The 15,667-nt window shown below is 39.5% G+C and overlaps 1 protein-coding gene across 1 annotated transcript in view; it reads left to right on the top strand.

Moving 5' to 3' along the window:
• Positions 1-11,737, top strand: part of TCEA1 (transcription elongation factor A1) — a 32,436-nt gene extending 20,699 nt beyond the window's left edge. The window contains exons 5-10 of the mRNA XM_004321582.4: positions 655-800; positions 1,307-1,363; positions 3,036-3,190; positions 5,796-5,942; positions 8,418-8,489; positions 10,183-11,737. Of these exons, the coding sequence (XP_004321630.1) occupies positions 655-800; positions 1,307-1,363; positions 3,036-3,190; positions 5,796-5,942; positions 8,418-8,489; positions 10,183-10,191 (586 nt within the window). The 3' untranslated portion in view covers positions 10,192-11,737. The remainder of the gene's footprint in view (positions 1-654; positions 801-1,306; positions 1,364-3,035; positions 3,191-5,795; positions 5,943-8,417; positions 8,490-10,182) is intronic.
• The last annotated feature ends 3,930 nt before the right edge of the window (positions 11,738-15,667 follow it).

Here is a 15,667-nt window from a genome sequence, read left to right as displayed (position 1 = left end):
TCTGCACTGGGATAAAGTTAGCTGAAACCAGTCAGCAAGGTATTTTGCTAAGAATCTAATGTAGGAAGTTAATCAGAAGTAGTGGAAATGATTAGGCTGACTGGAAAAATTGCTCAACTGTCCTGATTGAATTGATGTTTCTGGGGAGAAATTAAGAGACATTGTTGTATTTTCACAACTACTTCTCACTACACGTGGTTTTTATCCTAAAGTGGGTGTTGTATGTGTAAACCTCCCTGGTTGTCTAGTTGCAACAGGGTTTTTCAAGCATTTTCCCCTCTGTTTTTGGTCGAGAGCGGTCATATTCTCTGGTGCCATCCCTTTACCCCTGTCATAACCAAGATCCTTGCTTTGCAGTTGTTGTATTGAGCTGTAATGTGTATTTTCTATATGAAAAATATTGTTTAATGTTTAAAAGGATGATCAAGGTTAAAAAAATAAAAGACATGAGATTTGTGTCATCTTTACTAAAATTTTAACTTTTTAATCTATATGCAGGCAATTTTTTTTCATGTAAGTCACTGAAATACAGTTTCATATATTTATGCCCCAAATTTTTGTTTTTAGAGAGTGATAGTAACGATGTTCACTTTAAGAGAGTTTTCCTGACTTCTTTTTGGTGTGTGTGTGTGTGTGTGTGTACGTGTACTTCAGTAGCTCCAGTGGCAACGTAAGCAGCAGAAAGGATGAGACAAATGCCCGAGACACTTACGTTTCGTCTTTTCCTCGGGCACCAAGCACTTCTGATTCTGTGCGGTTAAAGTGTAGGGAGATGCTTGCTGCGGCTCTCCGAACGGGAGGTGAGTTTCGCGTACGTCTCGTGAGTTTCGGTGGTCAGTCATTTGACGGCTGCCACTGCCGCCCTGTCCACCTCCTTGTTTCTGTCCTCCCGGTGGGATCCTGATGATAGCTGCTTGCCAGTGCCCAGCTCAGGGAGGGCCTGCTGTGATGGGGGTTACTGATGGCAGAGAGGAGGGTGCAAACTGGACCTCTGCTTATTACTGTGTATTTCTGAGAAATAGGTTCCTTCTAATATGTGGATGTTTCCCCTGACTTGTAGTAATTTAAGCTTTTCTTCGCAATCTTTTTTCTCCTCACGTTTAATCTGCAAACTAAGTACTCTACCCTCAAGATTGGGAGTTAACAATACTGTATTTGGGTCCCATTGTTAAATGTTAGTATGACATATAGTAAGTTTTATATTCATAATTTCATTTCCTACTTTTTTTAACTGACCCTGTATTGAAATTTTCTTTTAATGTGTTATAATCACTTTTTCATGACAATTCTCTGTGCCTGTGTTTAGATGACTACATCGCTATTGGAGCTGACGAGGAAGAATTAGGATCTCAAATCGAGGAAGATATCCTTTGCGTGTATATTCATAATTGTTTTAAGAAATCCGCTAGATTATTTTTTCTTCCTGTAAAGAATTCAAAGTTTTATTCTTCAGTTTCTATCTTGATTGTTTTGATGGGAAAGGGGAGGGCTATCCGTGTCATTTTATTATTCTTGTTTTCCTGTCATTCAAAAGTAAAACACATAGTACTGATAGTATTTTTATTTTTCTGCCTTGCAAATTGAGAACGTAGCATCTCAGTTGAAGTTGTACAGAAGGGCATGGAAAACACACATGCTAGTAAATGGGAAGTAGGGTTTCATCTTTGGGGGTACTCAGCAAAGTGTATACAATCCCCTGAGCTCATTATCCTGGACAGGAGTGTGTTCATGCTGGGGGCCTTGGGAAGGGCTCTGGGAGAGGGAGGGGTCTTGCACGTGGGTCCAGAGAACAGGGAACATCTAGGTGACAGTGTGACTGTGGGACTGTCCTGGTTGAGGAAATGGCCTTGTTAGAAAGGGAGCTGCTCTGGAGCTGGGCCCCTGCTGTTGCCTGTTCTCTTGAGAAAGCCACCTGCTAAACTAGCTTCTTGCTGAGCCAAGGAGGAAATGATCCCTCAGGGCTACTGTGAAAGATTTTCTCTCAGAAGGCCCTCCAGGGTGCTGTGTAGCCTTTTCTTTTTTTTTGATTTGATTTGATTTTTTAAATAAATTTATTTATTTGTTTTTATTTTTGGCTGTGTTGGGTCTTCGTTGCGGTGCACAGGCTTCTCATTACAGTGGCTTCTCTTGGTGCGGAGCATGGGCTCTAGGCGTGGGCTTCAGTAGTTGTGGCTCGCGGGCTCTAGAGCACAGGCTCTAGTTGTGGCTCACGGGCTTAGTTGCTCCGTGACATATGGGATCTTCCCGGGCCAGGGATCGAATCTGTGTCCCCTGACTTGGCAGGCGGATTCTTAACCACTGTGCCGCCAGGGAAGCCCTTATTTATTTATTTTTGACTGCATTGGGTCTTCACTGCTGCACATGGGCTTTCTCTAGTTGCGGTGAGCGGGGGCTACTCTTCGTTGCAGTGCGTGGGCTTCTCATTGCGGTGGCTTCTCTTGTTGCGGAGCACGGGGTCTAGGCACGCAGGCTTCAGTAGTTGTGGCACACGGGCTCAGTAGTTGTGGCTTGCGGGCTCTAGAGCGCAGGTGCAGTAGTTGTGGCTCACGGGCTTAGTTGCTCCGTGGCATGTGGGATCTTCCTGGGCCAGGGATCGAACCCATGTCCCCTGACTTGGCAGGCAGATTCTTAACCACTGTGCCAACCGGGGAAGTCCCTGTGTAGTCTTCTTGAGACTCTTAGGATCCTTGGTAGAATGCAGATTTGGGCAAGGGAAAGCATGTGTAAGTTCAAGCTCTTATTCTCAAGTTTTCTCACTCAGATTGCATATCTGAGTTACCTTTTGAAACCCTTTTACTTTGTGTCTTGCTTGGCATTAAACATTGAGAAAGTATTGCTCATTCATAGCATAAAAGTATGATCACTATTTTTTGCCAGTTACAGATCAAGAAATCAGGCAGAAACAGTGCCTTATTGTTAACTTAATCTAAATTGGAAACACTGCTTAGAAATTTCAGGAATTCTTATTGCGGCAGAATAGGAAAAAGTTATCTTACCTTTATAACTTAACCTTTTTTTCCTTAATGGCCTAGTACCTATCTATCAAGAAATAAGGAATACGGACATGAAATACAAAAATAGAGTACGAAGTAGGATATCAAATCTTAAGGATGCTAAGAATCCAAATTTAAGGAAAAATGTGCTGTGTGGGAATATTCCTCCTGACTTGTTTGCTAGAATGACGGCAGAGGTGAGTATATTTGTACATTTCTATGACAGTATTCCATGATATCAAGTGTAAAGTCTATTTAAATCATAAAGTACTGTATAAATACTACATATTAATAAACTGTTATTAGCTATTCTAATATACTTATATATACAGTATACCAGACAAATACTTAAGGTGATTGAATCTGTTGGCCTCAGTATTTTGTTCCTTTCACAACTGTGCCGTGATCTTTGGGTGATTGCCTTAATAAATTATTGTCTAAAAACAAAAGTGTTTTTTACTTATTGTAGATCCATTTAGAATCAAAGAGTCGAATCTCTAATTGCAAACAGACTTTGTAACCTCTAAGCTCTTTTCATGGTTAAATACTGTAAAGTTGGTTATATCTTATTGACTATTCCTTATATTTATTTAGAAAATGGTGGAGAAAATGGAATTCATTGTCTGCTATTTATAGATGTAGCTGTTCATAGATAATAGCTGCAGTGTGTCTGCAGTCTCACTATCTGACTAAGCATCCAAGACAGTGAATTTGTCTTTCTATATAGCTAATAAAAATGTTATATTTTTAAAATTCATTTTTTAAAACCTCATTAAAATAATTTAAAACTGTCACAAAGTAGAGAACAAAGTATAATGAAATCCTATATATCCATCACCTAAGGTTCAAGTATTTTCAATAACTAGTCACCTTCTTCATCTATCCCTTTTTTTGTTTTCTTTCTTTTCCCCTGAATTATTATTATCACTATTTTTTTAGAAATGACATCCAGGATTTATTTATTTATTTTTAATAAATTTATTTATTTTTGGCTATGATGGGTCTTCGTTTCTGCGCAGGCTTTCTCTAATTGGGGAGAGCAGGGGCTACTCTTCATTGCGGTGCGCGGGCTTCTCATTGTTGTGGCTTCTCTTGCTGCAGAGCACGGGTTCTAGGCACGCAGGCTTCAGTAGTTGTGGCACACGGGCTCAGTAGTTGTGACTCATGGGCTCTAGAGTACAGGCTCAGTAGTTGTGGCGCATGGGCTTAGTTGCTCCGCGGCATGTGGGATCTTCCCGGACCAGGGCTCGAACCCGTGTCTCCTGCTTTGGCAGGTGGATTCTCAACCACTGCGCCATCAGGGAAGCCCTCCCCTGAATTATTTTCAAGCAAATTCCAGACATTATATCCTTTTACCTTTCTATCCTTGAGAGATATCTTTAAAAATATGATACTTTTCTTATGTAACTACATTGGCATCATGACATGTAACAAATCTAATGATAATTCCTTGGTATATCTAATATCTAGTTCATGTTCATATTATGTTCGATTGTTCATTTATTTTGTATCAGGATCCAAAGTCTAGATGTTACCTTAAGTTTGGTCTCTTAAGATTTTGTGTGTACATATTTAAATCTAAAGCATTTTCTTCTCCTGCTCGTGCCTCCTTTTTTTCATAACATTGACCTGTTGAAGAGACCAGTTTTTCTCTTGTATATCTCACAGTATGAATTGCCTGTTTCTTCCTCATGATGTTATTTAACTTTTCTGTCCCCTTCATTTTCTATGAACTGGAAGCTAGTTCTATGGGCTTGGTTACATGCAGGTTTAACTTTTCCTGCATAAATATTTCATCAGTGGTCCTTCTTATTTCATATTGCATCACATCAGGAGACACGTTTTGTTGCTCGACTCTTAGGGTGCGGAAATTGATCAGGGGTTTGTGTACTGACAGTCTGATCCCTCCGTTGTAAAGTTCTCCATCAGCCTTTCATCTATGTGTTCATCCACTGAATTGGTGATTTCATTAGGGGTTGCAAAATAGAGATTTCTAAAATTGTGTCATTGCTTTCACATTTATTAGCTAGATTTCTTTGATAAGCACTTTCCCTGAGTTGAAGGCTCTTGGTTACACTGTTGGTTAGAACAGGAAAGGCAGGGTGAATGTGTAATTCTTTCCTTTTGGTTAACAGTTATAAGAAGGAGGAGTTGGCGCCCTACTAACTGCCAGTGGGGGCTTTTGTTGCCATTCTTGCAAACGTTTGTGCTCTCTTTTTTTAAGTGTCGTCACGGACTTGTGACTTCTTATTTATCCAGTGGGGATTGGTCTTTTCCGTAATTCATATTGTTGGCTGAAGAAATCATCCTCTCTGGCCAGTGGGAGGTCCTGCATGTAGCTCCTCTGTCCGTGTGACTCACTCAAAGTAATCAGGTAGTTTCCGTGCTTTCTCGCACAAGATGACTCTGACTTATCTTCTGCTTTTCTTGACTCAGAACTGGAACGAGACATTCCTCCAGAGGCCTCTGGTTCCTTTGTCGGTAGTGGGGGTGGGTGGGTGCAATAGTAGAGACCATAGTCTGGATACGAGAGGTGCTCATTGCTACAGGTTTACATTGTTTATAAGCCTTTGAACAGTAATTAAATCCAGTTTTCACATGCAGACTTATAAGTATTTGAAAAAATTTTAAGAGTAAGCAAACTCTTATGAGTTCTTTGAGGAAAAATATTAATTTTTCACTTTTTAAGACTTTAAAAGTTGATTTTGATCTTGTTAGTGTTAAACTAAGGGAGTGTAAAAAGCATTCCGCATATGTATAGAAGATGCCCGTAACTGAGTGGTATTGCCACCTTCCGAACAGGAGATGGCCAGTGATGAGCTCAAAGAGATGCGGAAAAACTTGACCAAAGAAGCCATCAGAGAGCATCAGATGGCCAAGACAGGTGGGACCCAGACGGACTTGTTCACATGTGGCAAATGCAAGAAGAAGAACTGCACTTACACACAGGTTTGTGATTGTTTATAGAGTCTTATTTTCATACTAAGAATGCTTGCAACTCCTATTTTAAAACAAGTAGTAAAGATAATTACCAGTATTTTGGTATTTTTTGAGAGGAGATATCTCTTAAGTGTAACAGTGCATTCTTAATACTAGCAGATTCCAGTTAATTGAAAATAAGTTGAAATAGTTACACTTCCATAGGAATTGTTACTGTGAAAGCTGTACAAACCGAAATTGATGAAATATTATAGAATTTAATAAAATGGCCATGTTTTTTCTCTAAGAGCTAAAAAGCACTGGATTATTGGTTAGTGTATAAACAGGCTACAATTCTTTTTATTTGGCAGGATCATGTAGTTTAGGGAAAGTTCTTTGCTCTCCCTCACTCGGAGCCTGGGTACTTTCAGCTTAACTGGTTTCCAGATATTTATTCCTTTTTTGCAACATATTGATGGCTTTTATCTTCATTTATCACATCATATATGATGTGACTGACTTTCCTTTTTGTTCTTGAACCACTGAAAAGAGCTGTGTTATAGTTGTTTTGATTGTATGTGCATATGTGAAAAAATTTTTTCTCACTGTCATTAATTTCATTTGCTAAATAGGCTGTGCTATGTCTGTAATCCGCTAAATTCAAAATTTTCCCTTTAAAGAACAACTAATTGTTTCCGGTTACTAGAGAGACTGAGGGGATTGCATTTTTTGATTGACAGAAAATTAAGCACTTTATAAAAATAATGTTTAGTTTATTTGTTATTCTGTAAGTATACCTACTTATAGAAAATTTTGAAAATACAGAAAAGTATGAACAAGAAATTTAAAATCACTTATTAATCTGCCGTCCAGAGAGGGCAATGTTCTATATTTTGGTGCTTGTAGTATTTTGTGGATTTTTTAAAAACCTAGTTGCAGCTAAATACTGTAAACTGTTTTATATACTTTTCCTCACTTTGTGTAAGCATTTTCCTTTGTTTTTTTAAACCTTTATAAACATCTTAATAGCTGTATAATATTCCATCAGATGGGTAGACTCTAACTTATCTCATTATTTCCCTGTTGGATGCTCAGGTTGTTTCCAGTGTTTGTGTTATTATAAAAGTATACTCTTCAAACATCCTTGTACACAGATCTCCCCTCCCAACTTTATTGAAAAATAATTGACAAATATAATTGTATTTATTTAAAGTGTACAATATGATGCTTTGATATACGCATACGTCATGGAATGCTTACCAAGATCAAGATAATTAACACATCCATCACCTCACATTTTTTTCTTTCTTTTTTTTTTTCATTTGGTGAGAATGCTTAAGATCTACGCTAACAAAATAGTCCCCATGCTGTATGTTAGATCCTCAGAACTTATTCTTCTTATAACCGAAAGTTTATACCCTTTGATCTACATCTTCCCATGTCCTCCCATCTATTCTGTTTCTGTGAATTCAGCTTTTTTTTTTTAAGATGCCACATATAAGTGATGTCATACAGTATTTGTCTCTCTGTTTGGCATATTTCATTTAACATAATGCCTTCCAGGTTTATCCATGTTGTCTCAAATGGCAGGATTTCCTTCTTTTTTATGGCTGAATAATATTCCATCATGAATATATGCCATTTTTTCTTTATCCATTTATCTGTTGAAGGACATTTAGGTTGTTTCCATGTCTTGGCTATTGTGAATAATTCTGCAGAGAACATGGGTGCAGATAATGTCTTTGATATACTGATTTCATTTCCTTCAGCTGTGTACCAAGATGCAGAATTGCTGGATCGTATGGTAGCTCTGTTTTTAATTTTTTGAGCAACCTCCACACCATTTTCCACAGCGGCCACACCAACTTACATTCTCACCAGCAGTGCACAAGGGTTCCCTTTTCTCCACACCCTTGACAACTTGCTTTTTCTTGTCTTTTTGATGATAGCCATTCTAACAGGTGTGAGGTGATATTTTCTTGTGGTTTTAATTTGCATTTCCCCAGTGATTAGTGATGTTGAGCTGCACACAGATCTTTATTTGTGTTTCTAATTACCATCTTACGATAGATCAGATATCAAGTTCCTAGGTCACAGAAGACGGGTATTTAAGGCTCTGTTGCTGCCTAACTTAGAAAGGTTGGTGGCAGTTTATATTTGTCATAATGAAATATTTTTGTAATTTTTACATCCTTGCTAATTTGTAAGAGAAAATTGATATGTCTTTTAATTAACATTTCTGTGCTTCTTAGTTATGATGAAAAATTTTCATATTTATTAGCCATTTATCAGTAGTATAATGTGTGACTTTAGATGAACAGATAAAAGATGAAACGACAAGGACTTAGAAAAATGAAGTTTGGAAACGTGTGTTTGTTTGACATCATTTCGCTTATCTGAGCTTGTTTCGAGCTCTTATACATTTTACTGTGGTACCGTTCTTAATTAGGTTGGACTTTTTGTAGTATTGTGAAAAGTGGTATTTTTCACCCGACTTCGCTACAGGTCCAAACGCGGAGTGCTGATGAACCGATGACAACGTTTGTTGTCTGCAACGAGTGTGGAAACCGGTGGAAGGTACATGCCTCCTGGGGTTCCCGTCTCACCTGTTTACATGGGGTGGTTCTCCATGGGCTGGTCTCTTCGGGTCTGCTTCGGGGGCTGCCTGGATGCCCCGGTGTGTGCACGTGCTCACGCTGCCCAGTGCTGGGCAAGGCCGTGGCTGGCGTCTGTCGTGGAACGTACTGTTTGCCGTCCTACTAGAAATAAAGAGGTTGACTTAATTTGCCAACCTTCATGTCGTCTTGCTGCAGAAATGACAGGTTTGAATCTTAACTGTGCATTACAGCGTCACAGTCCTGTATCTACTGTATCCAGTCAGCTGCTTCCACTCTTGTTCTTCCGGAAAACCCGCACAAGTGTATGGCTTGTCTTTATAGACTTTGGTTCTGGAAAAACTACTCTGCCTTGTTGAAATCCAGCCCGATGGTTTTAGTGTTTATTTTAGGAAATCCAGATGAGCACCGCCGTGGTTTCGTAGGCTTTCCACTAAGCCTTCCTTTGTACGGCCTGTGTTCTCTTGAATTAGCCCCGCACAGGCAAGTTAGGTTATTTGAATGATTCATTCTTGAGTGATTTTTGTGAGCCACAGAAATATAATTTAAAATTGAGAGAAGAATTACACATCATACCTGAGACAGAGGTGGGGATACTAGGAGTGTGGGACTGGGGGCGCTCACACGGTAGGAAGATACTCCCTGGAGCCAAACAGGCTTTGAACTGCTTTGCTACTTAGTGTTACCGAACCGTGATGTTCTCATGACCCACGTTACAGGGTGTGGTGAGTGGTAGATATAGTATATTTAAAGTGCCTGGTCATTGTTGGTGCACCAAAAATGCTGGCTGTTTTTATTAGCTTTTGTGAAATTTGTGTAAGATTCTTTTCTTTTTTAAGTTATACTTACATTAGACTTTTTAGTCTAATGCTTATTTTGAATTATTCTTATAGTTTAAAACATTTTCTGAAAACAGAAGTGAATTAAAAGGCAGACAATGGGAGAATATCCTTCACGAGTATAGTGTGAGACTTTGGCTCTCGGCACTTTCTCTGGGCTTGAGGACAGTACACATTTTATTACAAAGATTCGTTCTGGGCCGGGAGATTAATGGTATTGAGAGTGTCTTCGTGGCTTGAAACAGTGTCTCCCTTCCTGAGTTGGCAGGTTTTTTAATTGGTCTAAGAGAGGGATGTTCATTTTTTTCAGTCCTGTTGGGCAAATCTGGCTTTTCCAGAGGGCTCTTGGATTTGTTTACATGATGCCTCGTGATGATAAAGATGATGATGATGATGATGATGATGATGACTGGGTATATTGCAGTTTGTATTGAATACAGGCAATTGGCTGCTTAAGTGCTGACATAGTTCTGTTGGATTTAAGAAAATTCAATTTAATGTAGAAAGCTGATGCCTACGGTGGCTTACTCTAGAAGTTCAAATTTGGAATTAATTTTTTTAACCTGAAATTAAGGAGAGAGGTACTTGAGAAAATATTTTACACTGTTTCTTTATTTATGTATTCCTAGTAATTCTAAGTTGGAAGAGCCAAACACTTAATATAGGTGACTATTCATGTCTGGAAAACACAGCATCTTTTTTAGAAATGCCTCTTTCTTCAGCAATTTAAGGTGTATGCTGTGTTAAATGTGGGAAGGGATACTCCCCACTGTCTGTATTTAAAGGTCTCACAAAATATTTCTTCTTTTTTGACAGTTCTGTTGAGTTGGAAGAATTGGCAAAACACCTGGACCATTAAGAAAATGGATTTTGTAATTAGCTTTAAGACTAGGCCAACCAACTAGTTTTCCTGCAAATCAGATTTTTAAAGTAACATATATCCCTTGGGTTAGTCTCTGTTTTTGACATAGGATCCTTTCCTTAAATGCCTTCTGTAGTTGCAGAGCAGTAAGGAGACCACATGATAATTGTATGGTATCTGTTTCAAAACTTTTTTTTTCCATTTTTATAAGTAAGTTGATATTAAACTTTTGGCAGTTTATTTTTACCTTTTTTTTTCCTTCTTAAAGGAAAATGTACCTTAACTTTTTTACAATCTGAAACATACACAGTAAAAATGTTATTCTTCTCAGTTAATACACAAATGGAAATTACATTTTTTCCTATATTGGCATGTACCTGCAAATATTAAAAGAGGAGAAGAGGTAATGTAATTATAAGTTTATCAAACATGGTGTGTATTCAGATAATACTTGACCAGCTTATCTAAATTGTACATAATATTTCAACTAGCATATGAAATTGATTTTAATTATTATGTTCACAAGTCTGGGATAATTAGTTATTATTTTGCATTTGTAACTAACTGTGATCCTCATTTCTTGTAATTTCTTGTACATGTTTATTACTTGTTTCGTAATAGATTTTACTTTTGGAAACATGACTTGACTTTGTTGAAATCAGTTTGGTTTGTTGTTTATTTACCTGTTTGACTTTGTAGTGTATTTTACTTTTGCAGAACATTGTTGTAGTCTAGTAGGCTTTTCCTAAATCCCAGCTCAGGCAAAGAATGAAAACTTTTGACCATTTTTTCGTTTTGTAGGAAGACATACTGGGAAGAAAACGTTAGCATTTTAGGATAGTGTTGTTCTTATAAACAGTTCATGACTTAACTTTGATTTGGAAATCTGTGCTGACCAAGGACTTTAAGGTTTATATAAATCATTAACGCTGTGACCTTTCCGTATGGAGACTAATGGAGCACATTTCTGTCCTGACTCTCTTTCTGTCACACAAGAATGAGGTTGTGGAACAGACTAATACGTGGGCTGTAACGCAGCTCATTTGCAGGAAGGACCTTACAGTTAAGTGTGTGCCATCTGTTTTGTTAGGAATAAGAAAAAATGATTTTCACACTTGGTCTAGCACATCTTAAGGCCACTGTTACAAAGTCCACATTTCATTGTGCTCCGTCTGCGCTCTCAAACCTCTATAGAGAGATCTGAGTACCTGCTTTGCACTCCCCTTCTCTCCCTCTTCTCCACTGCTTACTGGAGGTCAGTTTGATGTAATAGAGAAAACAACATCTAAAAGTCCATGTTCAGACCCCACATAGAGGAATTGGCCCACTGGTACCATCCCACCTCTACTTCGTCAGGTCACAGAGTAACCTTTTATCATTTGAAAAATAACGTGCATTTTTGAAAGAATGAATTTAATAAGAATAAAATTAAAATAGTCCCACTTTTAAATTAAGTGATCCATTTTTAAATTTGTTAATTCAATAAAGTTTCTTGTTATTAATCATGTATCACATTTTGTTATTTTTATTTAGATATTGATGCTTGCTTTACTTTTTGTTTAAAAAGTTCTACTTTCCCAACTATTAAGGTGATTTTAAAGTCCAGTTTTAATTAAGTGACGGCTGCCTGGTTGTAAGTATTAAGGGACTAGTATTGAGCAGTAGTACAGAGCACGTTTGTCTTCTTTCCTGGACCCCTGGTGAGGGATGCAGGCTGGTTCTGAGCAGAGCACGTGAGTGCATCCCTTGTGTGCACTTAACGTAATATGAGAGACCAAATAGTGAACCTTATATTGGAAAATGCCAGCCAGTTATAAAGTAACTAGAAGTGAATGTTCTCAAGGGTAATATTTGCTAGCGTCTATTTCCAGGACAGAGTCACTGTGTTAAATGAACACGTACAGGAAGTCAGTTAGAAAGGTGTAGTGGCAGTTAGCGAAGCACTGTCCCAGGAAAGCAGAAAATGGCCACCTTGGTTTTCCTGCTCACCTGAGGGTGATGAGCATTGGTATGAACATTGAGAAGCCATGGCGGGAGTTCTGAAATGCTTACATACACGCAGACGTCAAATCTGTGTATGCCTCACAGATGGAAGAATATTTAAAGTATTAACAAGACTAGACTTTGACAGCGATTGTCTACAGGTCAGAGTGAAATTCGGGGATTTGAGTTGAATTATCAAAATAAAAACTAGAGTTAAAGTGATGAGATTTAAGGAGTTTTCATCAACAGTTCCTCTTTCCTGCCCCCGGCGGGCCCCACCTCCACCCCATTTAGCTGGAGCAAATTAGCCGTTCGAGAATTGAATATCCCACTGGGAAAGGTAATGTGAATAGTCACTGACATAAAATCCACATATTTCTGTAAGCTTCAAAAATAAGTAGAGTGTCAATACCAACATTGAAGGTGCTATTAACCTCACAGTGAGTAGGACAGAGTTACTGCCTGATGAGTTCCTAGGCAGTAATGGAAGAATTAGGCTGAAGGAAGCTGAAGTGAAATCAGTCCAGAGCAGTAGACAAGTGTGCTTGGAAGTCTCCCCATGTGGCTGTGCTGTGGCCAATAGCTGTAACTTAGGGAAGGTGGAGTCCATACGTTTTTATGGGAAACTTGTTCACTGCTGTATTTAGCCCCTAGAAGAATGGGTGTCACATAGGAGGTGCGTGTGAAGTAGTTTTTCTTGGTTGTGTTTGTGTTACATTTCTTGACTGTGTGGGAGCTGGGACCTGAAGACTTCCACAATTGAGGACCTGCGGGAGGAGGGTAGGTAAATAGTGTTGGCGATGTTTTAGACTCCAGCTCCAGAGGAAGAAGTAACAAGCTCGAGTCTCGGGAGGTTTCTTTTGGTACTGAAGTTCTGCAAAGTGATGCGACAGTTTTATTATTAATTAAAAAATGTTCGGATCGGACCTGTGTACTCTGGTACTTGTTCATCCAGGTGGGGGATGGAAAATGAAAGCACAGGTGACTGCTTCCAATGACTTGTTCTGCTTCCTCTCCCCAGTGCTGTAAAAAGACAGCTAATTATGGTTATTTTTTCTTTAATGGCCCTGACTGCAGAGAGGAACAACATTTCATGTGTGATGTGCCCTACAGTCCGGTTAAATTAGCCCAAGTGTTTTCATAATTGGAAAGCTGAGCTGCTTTGACATAAAGAGGCTTTTTCACTCTTATATGTAGTTTACAGTGTGTATCCAAGTTATTTTTGTAATAATGCCATTGGAAAGTATAGCTGATAATAAAAAGGCAAAATTGTGAGAATACTGGCAAGGGAGGGGCATAACTGTATCTTTCGATTTTTTGGCACTAGTTCCCAAACATCTTTTCTGATTCATTTAGGGGACACCTCGCCTCCATGTGACCTGGTAGGTCTGTCATTCACTGTCCCACCCCACCCCATGCTCCTTCCCTGGGGTTACTTTATGAAAGATGGGAGAAGCAGTGTTTCTCCTGGACGAGCTAAGCCAGCAGGAGCTGCCCCTGGGGCTCCCTGTACCATTTTACCAACAGTGTGCAGAGACCCTCTGTGTGTGATGAGCCTGGGGGGGGGCTGAAATGGGGAGAAGGTCTCGGTCCAGCCACGTGGGTGTTGGAACTACCCTGGACTTCTTGCTAATGAAAGCCAGTCAGTTTCCTTTGTAGTTAAATTAGATTTAGATTTCTATAACAAGCAACGGAAAAAAGATGGTTTCATCCTAAATTGTTTTGGATGAATATTTAAGTAAATATATGATTCTAAATGAAAGTACTGATAGCAGAACATCAAAACCTATGGGAGGGCTTCCCTGGTGGCGCAGTGGTTGAGAATCTGCCTGCTAATGCAGGGGACACGGGTTCGAGCCCTGGTCTGGGAAGATCTCACATGCCGCGGAGCAACTGGGCCCGTGAGCCACAACTACTGAGCCTGCGCATCTGGAGCCTGTGCTCCGCAACGGGAGAGGCCATGACAGTGAGAGGCCCGCGCACCGCGATGAAGAGTGGCCCCCGCTCGCCACAACTAGAGAAAGCCGTTGTGCGGAAGCGAAGACCCAACACAGACAAAAATTAAATAAATTAAAAAAAAAAAAAAAACAAAACCTATGGGAACACTACCAAGATTTCCAGTTAACTGCAGAAGCATTTTTGATCCAGAAGGAGCATTAAAGTCACAGGTCAGTATCAGGCTGATTTATCTCGGGATTGTTTCACTGATGGGTCCATCCCTGCCCCCTTAATAATTGCAGCCTTCATCTTTTTTTTTTTTTTTTTTTTTTTTTTTTTTTTTTGCGGTACGCGGGCCTCTCACTGTTGTGGCCTCTCCCGCTGTGGAGCACAGGCTCCGGGCGCGCAGGCTCAGCGGCCGTGGCTCACGGGCCCAGCCGCTCCACGGCATGCGGGATCTTCCCGGACCGGGGCATGAACCTGCATCCCCTGCATCGGCAGGCGGACTCTCAACCACTGCGCCACCAGGGAAGCCCCCTCTTTTTAAATTCATATTTAAAAACATATCCGTAAGATCAAATGCTCATTAATCCTCTCCCCATTAAAAACTTTAAAAATTGAGGTACACAGTTGACCCTTGAACAACACGGGTTTCAACTGCCTGGGTCCACTTATTTGTGGATTTTTTGATACGTACTGTGGTGCCATAGGACCCACGGTTGGTTAAGTCCACAGATGCAGAACCTAGGATACGAGGGCCAACTTTTTAACCTGGTGGAGGGTTGGCTCCCCTAACCCCCCATGTAGTTCAAGGGTCAGCTGTAATCAACATATAACATTATTAGTTTTAGGTGTACAACATAATGATTTGACCTATGTGTATACTGCAAGGTGATTGTCACAATATATCCATCACCACATCTAGTTAACGATTTTTTTAATTAATTAACTTAATTGGGTTGTGCTGGGTCAGTTACAGCAGGCGGGCTCCTTAGTTGCGGCATGCGTGTGGGATCTAGTTCCCTGAGCAGGGATGGAACCCGGGGCCCCTGCATGGGGAGTGTGGAGTCCTAACCACTGCGCCACCAGCGAAGTCTAGTTTACAATTTTTTTCTTGTGATGAGAACTTTTAAGATATGCTCCCTTAGCAGCTTTCAAATATACAGTACAGTATTTTTTAAAATAGATCTATATTGGAGTATAATTGCTTCACAGTACTGTGTTAGTTTCTGTTGCACAACAAAGCGATACAGTATGTTATCTATAGTCACCATACTTTTAATTTAAAAAACTTTTTGTGTTTTTTAAGTAGATAATTATTTTTTTATTCAGACTTCCCATTCTGAGGCTAATCAAGTTTTAACTGCTAGTTTTCTTATAGTTAATATTTTGATTATTTATTCGCCTTTCCAGAATGTTCCACTGGGACAGTTAATTCAAGTGGATGGATTATAATGTCAAGGCCACAATTTCATCCCCTGTGAGATTAAGTTGGCATTACTCAGGAAAAAACCTGTT

This window comes from Tursiops truncatus, chromosome 17 (assembly GCF_011762595.2).
Source record: "Tursiops truncatus isolate mTurTru1 chromosome 17, mTurTru1.mat.Y, whole genome shotgun sequence".
Lineage (NCBI taxonomy): Eukaryota > Metazoa > Chordata > Mammalia > Artiodactyla > Delphinidae > Tursiops > Tursiops truncatus.
The sequence above is the reverse complement of the archived record's forward strand: the minus strand, read 5'-3'. Positions and strand labels throughout refer to the sequence as shown.